The 8,691-nt window shown below is 30.2% G+C and overlaps 1 protein-coding gene across 1 annotated transcript; it reads left to right on the top strand.

Moving 5' to 3' along the window:
- The first annotated feature begins 1,726 nt into the window (after positions 1-1,726).
- On the top strand, positions 1,727-4,724 carry LOC131606381 (uncharacterized). Its single transcript, XM_058878615.1, has 7 exons — positions 1,727-1,946; positions 2,040-2,244; positions 2,492-2,582; positions 2,835-3,224; positions 3,320-3,424; positions 3,734-3,916; positions 3,999-4,724. The coding sequence occupies exons 1-7, from the start codon at positions 1,727-1,729 to the stop codon at positions 4,689-4,691; spliced, it is 1,887 nt and encodes a 628-aa protein (XP_058734598.1). The 3' UTR covers positions 4,692-4,724.
- Positions 4,725-8,691: the final 3,967 nt, after the last annotated feature.

The raw sequence follows: 8,691 nt of genomic DNA, 5'->3' as shown, positions 1-8,691 counted from the left end.
ACTTTATGATTTCCTTCTGTATCATGATACACTATCTTCAGGTGGACCAGGGATGCTACCGCATCTAGTTTTGTCAAGAAGGATATCTCCATAATCTCTTTAAAGATGTTCTTAGATGGAATTACATGAAAGCATAAGGTTAAATTTCTCTCACTTACTCTTTCTACCAACAACAACATTAGATCTAGCATTTTATAAGGGTAAGTTGTCGAATTATTGAAGGTCAGCAAATCTCTGTCGCTATGCAAATTCAGATATAGTTTTGGTATGTATAGTTGCTCCAAATTATTAATGTAGAATATATTTTAAGAGCTACGATCATCTACGAGCAATACTGTTAGAGTACGATCAATGATATTAACTTCCTAGATTAATGGTAACTGAGTGTTAAAAGTTCCATCAATTTTTTCCTGATCTAGAAATCCTCTCACCAATTTATCTTTTCTTTTCTATCTTGCATCAATTGTTGTTCGGAGGAGGCACTCTGATGGTGATTTTAAGTTGGATGTAGCGACATTACGGATCTCGTCAATAGTTGATGATTGTGGCAAGATGGATCCTGAAGCTTCAACAAGATCCTTTGATGCGACCAATAGACTTGCTGTCACCGTCTCCATTTTTTGGCGGGGATCTGACTTTGGAACGAATATGATCTCTTTTTGGAATTTCACATAAATAAGGAGTCATGTCCAACAGACGGAGCCAATGTTTCTTTGTGGAACTAAAATTAGGTATACATTGATAGTGAAGAATCTTAATCTGATTGTGCTGATCTTCGATATGATTGTGCGAGAGTGGACCTTCAAGATTAGCACTAAAACATCCATGTCAATTAATAATTCAATATATATATATATATATATATATATATATATATATATATATATATATATATATATATATATATATATATATATATATATATATATATATATATATATATATATATATGTATATAAACTACTACATTTGCAAGTTAGTTTTGAATTTTTATCAATTATGGACAATTTGTAAAATATATTTTTTTCAAATACACATTTGTAATGATGAGAATTTGTTTTTAACAGTAGAGAAACTTACCTTTTATATAGATTTTACAAATGGTCGAGTTTGTTTTCCGTTTGTCTTTTATTTTTATCAACTCTAAATTATTTAATTATAAAATAGCACGTAAATATATGCAAAAAAAATTAATTACTATATTTAATAATGAATTAATCTCTCCAACTCAAATGTATAATTAAATCTTTACAAGTTATCTATATATATATATATATATATATATATATATATATATATATATATATATATATATATATATATATAATTCGTTAAGAATTTATGATTTAGAATAGTTCTTATAGTTGTTGAGTTGGAGAGATTAGTTGGATATTAAATATAGTGATTAACTAATTATAAAAAAAATATGTATTTGTAAAATCTATATAAAAGGTAAGCTTTTCTTCTCTTCAGCAAAAAACAAAAATCTGATAATTACTAATGTGTATTTGAAAATTATATTTACAAATTGTGCATAATTGATTTGATCATCAAATTTGAAAAGTCTAAACAAATTAAAAATTAAGGTTGTAGTTCTTTATTGAGATAAGGTTCAGATGATTATCAAACGTAACACTTTGCAACATACGCTCTTATGTTGTGTTTGTATTATATTGAAAAGTAACATTGCTGTAATGTTATTGTGCAGTTGTTTTGAGAGGAAGAAATGGAGAAAAGTAGAATATTTTTGGTGGTGCTCTTGTTGTCGGAGTCATTAGTAGCTATGGCAGAAGCTGAATATTTGAAATACAAAGATCCAAAGCAGCCATTGGATACTCGAATTAAGGATCTTGTTGATAGAATGACTTTGGAAGAGAAAATCGGTCAAATGCTTCAAATTGAGCGCACGGTTGCTTCTGCTGATATTGTGAACAAGTATTACATTGGTAAGATTTTGTTAATGATATGATTATTCGTTGTGAATCTGAATTGCGACGCCAAGGTTTATGATATTTAACCGCAAGAAAACATTATTGTAGGGAGTCTTCTGAGTGCCGGTGGAAGTGTTCCTAAGGTGAATGCAACTGCAAATGATTGGGTTGATATGATAAATGAGTTTCAGAAAGGTGCATTGTCGACAAGGCTTGGAATTCCAATAATATATGGAGTTGATGCTGTTCATGGTCATAACAATGTTTATAATGCTACTATTTTTCCTCACAATGTTGGTATAGGAGCTACAAGGTAAATAAATAACCATTATACTCATATTTATTGTTGTTCTGTAATGGAACCAAAGTTATCGATAAAAGAGAGTTATAGCTTGATGCAGTGTTATTATACGCTTTTGATGTGATGGAAAAGGAGTTGGCTTGCAGTATTAGCTCTTCAGCGCTATATGGCCTTTGCCCTTTAGGTCTTGTGGGCCTCCTGGAACAAATTTTTTTTTATGTTTCTTTGTATTGATGATCTAATTTCTTTGAATCTGTAGGGATCCTCAACTAGTGAAGAAGATTGGTGATGCAACTGCTCTTGAAGCCAGAGCGACCGGAGTTTCATATCTCTTTGCTCCTAGCGTTGCGGTAAATAAGATAATCAAAATTACATTTATTTCAATCGCATATTACCAAAGATAGTCGTTTGTTCAAATTCTGCTATGTTGTAGTATGGTTATTACCACTATTTAACAATTTTGTTATATCTTATTAGGGTCTTCTTTGAGGGTGTGTAAAATAGTGCCCCTAATTATTTTTTCACCTTTAAATTATGATTAACCAATACATGGTCTTAGAAAACTTAAGACAATCTTGCTTATAAAGTATATGTTTGTATAGGTTTGTAGAGATCCAAGATGGGGAAGATGTTATGAAAGTTATAGCGAAGATCATAAAATTGTTCAAGATATGACCGAGATCATTCTAGGATTACAAGGTGATCTCCCTCCAAATTCACCCAAGGGGGTTCCATATGTTGCCGGAAATAATAAAGTAGCAGCTTGTGCAAAACACTATGTTGGTGATGGTGGAACGACAAAAGGAATCAATGAGAATAACACAATTATAACCACACATGAATTACTTAGCATTCACATGCCAGCTTACTATGACTCAATTATTAAGGGTGTCTCGACCATCATGGTTTCTTACTCAAGTTTGAATGGACAAAAAATGCATAGTAATTACGATTTAATCACAGAATTTCTCAAGAACACACTCCATTTTAGAGTAACACTTTACTTCATAAATCTCTCATTTTATATATCAAATGCTGGTGTTTATCAATATATGTATGCTTAAAAATTTATGTTTATATTTTGCAGGGTTTTGTCATATCAGATTTTTTTGGACTTGACAAGATAACTTCACCTCCTCATGCTAACTACACATATTCAATTGAAGTTGGAATCAATGCCGGAATTGACATGGTAAACTATTATTTTTTTTCAATTTTGCTTAGTATTTTTATAGTAAGGAATGAAACTTTTCTTTTTGAAAACTCAGTGTCCGTCCCTAGGATTGACTAATATCTGGGACATTAATTTCACCGTCCAATTGCCGAGATCCCTTTTAAAGTCATAGAAAAAGTTTTGCATGAATTCACCCAACACTAAATTTGTAAAGAATCAAACTTGATATTCTAAAGCTTACAAGCACTCACACTTTTTGCATATAAATCAATGGTTTTAGAGATAAAAAATATGGTCTTTTTAATACTAAACGTTGTAATGTCGCAGGTGATGACTGCACGTGACTTCCCAGAATTCATAGATATCTTAACTTTACTAGTGAAAAAAAATATTGTACCTATGAAAAGAATTGATGATGCAGTGGAGAGAATTTTGAGAGTCAAGTTTGTGATGGGTTTATTTGAAAATCCATTGGCTGATTACAGTCTTGCCAGCCAACTCGGGAGCCAGGTTAGTCGATAAACTTTAAATTACATATGTCTTTAGTCCCTATAAAATTATAAAACAATATATTTGCACCATAATTTGACAGGAGCATAGAGAATTGGCTAGAGAAGCTGTGAGGAAATCGTTGGTACTATTAAAGAACGGTGAAAACGCTGATAAGCCGTTGCTTCCTCTTCCAAAAAAGGCTCCAAAAATACTTGTTTCTGGAAGTCATGCTGATAATCTAGGCTATCAATGTGGTGGATGGACGATTCAATGGCAAGGAGTTAGCGGTAACAACATTACTAGTGGTACCACAATTCTGAGTGCAATAAAAAATACAGTTGACAAAGACACTGAGATAGTCTATCAGGAGAATCCATCTCTCGAATATGTAAAATCAAATGATTTTTCATATGCGATTGTGGTAGTCGGAGAGACACCCTATGCAGAAACAAATGGTGACAGCTTGAACTTAACGTTATCCGGTAATGGAGCAGAAACAATAAACAATGTATGTGGTGGAGTGAAATGTGTGGTTGTGTTAATCACTGGAAGACCTGTCGTTATGTTACCATATGTCGACATAATTGAAGGACTTGTTGCAGCATGGCTTCCTGGTAGTGAAGGTTATGGTGTCACAGATGTTTTATTTGGTGATTATGGATTTAGTGGTAAGCTTCCAAGGACATGGTTTAAGAGTGTTGATCAGTTACCTATGAATGTTGGTGATTCCCATTATGATCCTTTGTTTCCATTTGGATTTGGTCTTACAACTCAAGGTCTTAAGACTACTTAGAACTTATTAGACTCTGTTTGGTGTTGTATGATATAAGTGCATTTTTGTAATAAAGTATCAAATAAAGTCAATAGTTTTCATAAGTTATCCAAACATGCCCTAGCTAGTAAAACGGCACCCCAACAGAGAAAATAGGAATCAACCATGTAATATTCATATGTTCTACATTCCGACCAAAATCAATGTTAAGTTAAAAAGGTTTGCAGAATATTATATATAAGTTAAAAACTATCATGTTATTTACACTTAATTTGGATACTAACATAATATTGTATATAGTATATTAATCCAACCACAAGTTTATCAAGCACCTTATAGTTTAACTACACAAGTATTTGCACAAAATCTAATATTATATCCAAAAACATGAAAGACAACCCATCACTTGATTAACAAATAAACGTTAATAAACTTAAAGCAACAAAACAGATTAGTACATATTGAAAATACCTCCTAAATCACTATCCTTCCCTAGCCGCCTCATTACACCATTTGAGCTGTTTTCATTGCATCCTCCAGCACTTTCATTGTGTTGGGTATGAGGAGGTAGGTTTACTCCCCACATTGACTAAAGATATAGCATACTCAATGCTTATCTATGAAGCACGAACACAAATAGTGACACCGGACACGCCACTGACATTGACACATTGACACCGGTAATAATTTAAAAATAAATAAACAAATAAATTGAATGCAAATACAAGTATCAGTTTCATGTCGGTGTCGGTGTCTGAGGTGATTATAAATCTTGAGCATTTCTTAAAAGCTAGTTTTATAAAGATGAATTAAGGCTAATTCAAATACTGAATATAGCTGAATTCTAATGCGTGAGACCACGATTTATTTAGTTTTAAAGGTAATATTCATTCCGGAGCTATAAATTTGCTTATTCCTCTATTACTGCACATTTCTTTTCACTACTAGTAAGATAAATAAACCATACATAATGTTTACCAGATTAATTTTTTCCGAGTTTCTGACACATTCTAAAACAAATTGGTCAAGAAAGATCGATATGAAAGAACATAAAATATGTATCTAGTTATTCGGTACTTGCTATGAAACCCCAACACAAACAGAGACGAGAAACTAACATGAACACATATATGTCTTTAGTCTAAGTTGTCGGTGATATTGGCAACGGGAGATAAAAGTCCAATACATTAATTTATCTAAGAATCATGATTTAAAGTGAACTCACTCATGTTCACTATCTAAATTTCCTTTTCGATATGAACACTTTTAATCTTATATCAAGAAAAATCTTTTAACTAAAATATTTTCGGAGTTAAGTATATTAATATAATGCAACTATGATTAATTATCACCATAATAAATTCCAATAAGTTAATAACAGTTAGTAATACACACATCACAACTACAATTCCAAAATCAAATTGGTTTGGTTTTGTAACCAATTATCCGAACTAATCCAACTCTAAAATCCAATTATCTAAACTACAATTCCACAAACCAATTATCCAAACTGACCCGTTTTCAAATTCAGTTATATGAACAATTCCTAACCTTAAAATCCCAGTTTATCAAAACTAGTTTGACTCTTAAACCAGTTATCTGAACTGTTCCAGTTCTTCCGGTTCTTAAACCATCTAAAAGAAAGCAAATATCCCAAATTTCTACTAGTTTCTGAAACTCTTTACCAAATCAAGCCTACTCATCTAGCACAGTATCCATCTGATATTTGTTCCCATGTAATTCAATTTAATTTTCACAATTGTTTCTAAAGATATTATAAGCCAAAATTGTTCCCATGTAATTAAATTTAATTTTTCCCATGTAATTCAATTTAATTTTCACAATTGTTTCTAAAGATATTTGTTTTCTTATATAAGGTTCTTTTAATAATAAAAAGTTTTAATATACATAACAATAATAATTATAATAATATGAATAGATAGCCTTTTATACTTGTTTTCATTTTCTCGAATTAATAAAATTTTATAAAGGATTTTTAAATATAAATTATAAATAATAATAATAAAGGTCTGTCAATAATATATTATAAAGTTGGTTGGTTGCAAAATTTTAACATGTGATTTTAATATTATTTGTTATCCATTAAAAGAGTAATTTGAATTTTATTAACTTAGATATATTAATTATAAGATATTTTAACATAAAATTACATAGCTCTTTAAATAAACCTCATAAAAATGATTTTCGTGAGAAATAATCAAAATAATTTTTCATCACAGTAGAATTTTAATATTAAAACTTTAACAATATGAAGACATATTTTAAAATTGAAAACAACATTTATTTGATTAGATAGTGCAATAATGTCATCATTTGTTTCTGTAACGTTGTATTTTAATTATTACGCAAAATAATATTCTATTTTAACAACCACTAAAAAAATACTTAAATTAAGTATTACAATTTATTTTAGGAAAATAATGAAAATTAATATTAATTAAATATTTATTTACATTTTTTATAAGTTGTCAATAAATAACTTCATATTTACATTTTTTTATAAGTTGACAATAAATAACTTCATATTTATATTTTTTTTATACTATTCGTTACTTTAAATCCAAATGTGAATGTTTATTAATTTAATTTAAATTTATTTTATTTAACAAATATATATATATATATATATATATATATATATATATATATATATATATATATATATATATATATATATATATATATATATATATATATATATATATATATATATATATATATATATATATATATATATATATATATATATATATATATATATATATGGGGACGACTCAAGTGACACTACAACACGGAACAGCTTTCACAGCGCTTTTTTTGGCCTTTAACAGCGCTTTAAAGCGCTGCCAAAGCCAGCGCTGGCGTAGGCTACGAAAGCGCTTTTAAAAGCGCTCTGGTAGACCCCCCCTTTAAGAGCGCTTTCCTGGAAAAAGCGCTCTGGTAGACCCCCCTATGAGAGCGCTTTTTCCAGAAAAAGCGCTCTGGTAGGCCCCCCTATGAGAGCGCTTTTCCAAAAGCGCTTTTGTATGCTGCGTAATTTTTTAATTTTTTTTGCTTTTTTACTGGTCTTTGCCAGCGCTTTTACTAAGAAGCGCTCTAGTATGTGGACCTTTAAGAGCGCTTTTTAGAAGCGCTGTAGTTGCTAAATGAGGTATTTTTATGTGCAGCCTATAATTTAATCCTCCCAGTCGACCTGTAATGTTTTCGACCTGTAATATTTTCGACCTGTAATATATTTTCGACCTGTAATATATTTTCGACTATATTATTTCAGCCATCAGTAAGACAATATATATACTAATATATACCATTATAATATCCAAAATTATATATATACATCATTACAAAATTATATATATACATCATTACAAAATCAACAATATTATAGTTCAAATCTGCATGAAAAATAGCTTAATATAAAATTGACACAATTCCTCTTTGATTTCTTCTAACTTTAGCTTCGAGTACCCAGCAGCACGGAATTCGTCAAGGTACTATAAAACAAAAACATAATATGAATAATATATTTAGGTAAATGTAATAAATTATATGAAATTATCTTAAGTTATAACTTTATACCGTGGGAGGAATCTCTAATTGATTCGCCTGAATGATTTCTTTCATAAACCTCAATACAAAGTATCCGCAGTCTGAACTGTTACGCTGTAGCGGACACTACATAGAAAAACAAATAAGATTCTATATAAGTTGTCTTGTTTTACCAAGTAGCATAAATATTATAAGCAAATTTGTGAAAAGTAATGTACCTGCACTTCGATCCAGGTGATGTTGTTTGATTTAGTCCGGGATACCTGTGCGTCCCGTTGACTACGGAATACTTGTATTGATCTAATTAACAAATATATAAAAGCATATGTTTAGATCAATCCCACAAATAAGTAAATATATAAATATACACGAATATATATTTAGAACGATCCTACTTACAAATCAACGATTTCCTTCATGGCCGGATAATTGGTCCATTCACCCTTTACCG

This window comes from Vicia villosa, linkage group LG5 (genome assembly GCF_029867415.1).
Source record: "Vicia villosa cultivar HV-30 ecotype Madison, WI linkage group LG5, Vvil1.0, whole genome shotgun sequence".
Lineage (NCBI taxonomy): Eukaryota > Viridiplantae > Streptophyta > Magnoliopsida > Fabales > Fabaceae > Vicia > Vicia villosa.
This window is presented reverse-complemented; position numbering and strand designations above follow the sequence as displayed.

What these genes read in the sequence shown, in the direction of transcription:
- LOC131606381 (XM_058878615.1), top strand. Translation starts at nt 1,727, where the DNA reads ATGGAGAAAAGTAGAATATTTTTGGTGGTGCTCTTGTTGTCGGAGTCA. An exon ending in GTTGGTATAGGAGCTACAAG is followed by an intron (nt 2,245 to 2,491) that starts GTAAATAAATAA and finishes TTGAATCTGTAG; the next exon opens with GGATCCTCAACTAGTGAAGA. An exon ending in TCTTTGCTCCTAGCGTTGCG is followed by an intron (nt 2,583 to 2,834) that starts GTAAATAAGATA and finishes ATGTTTGTATAG; the next exon opens with GTTTGTAGAGATCCAAGATG.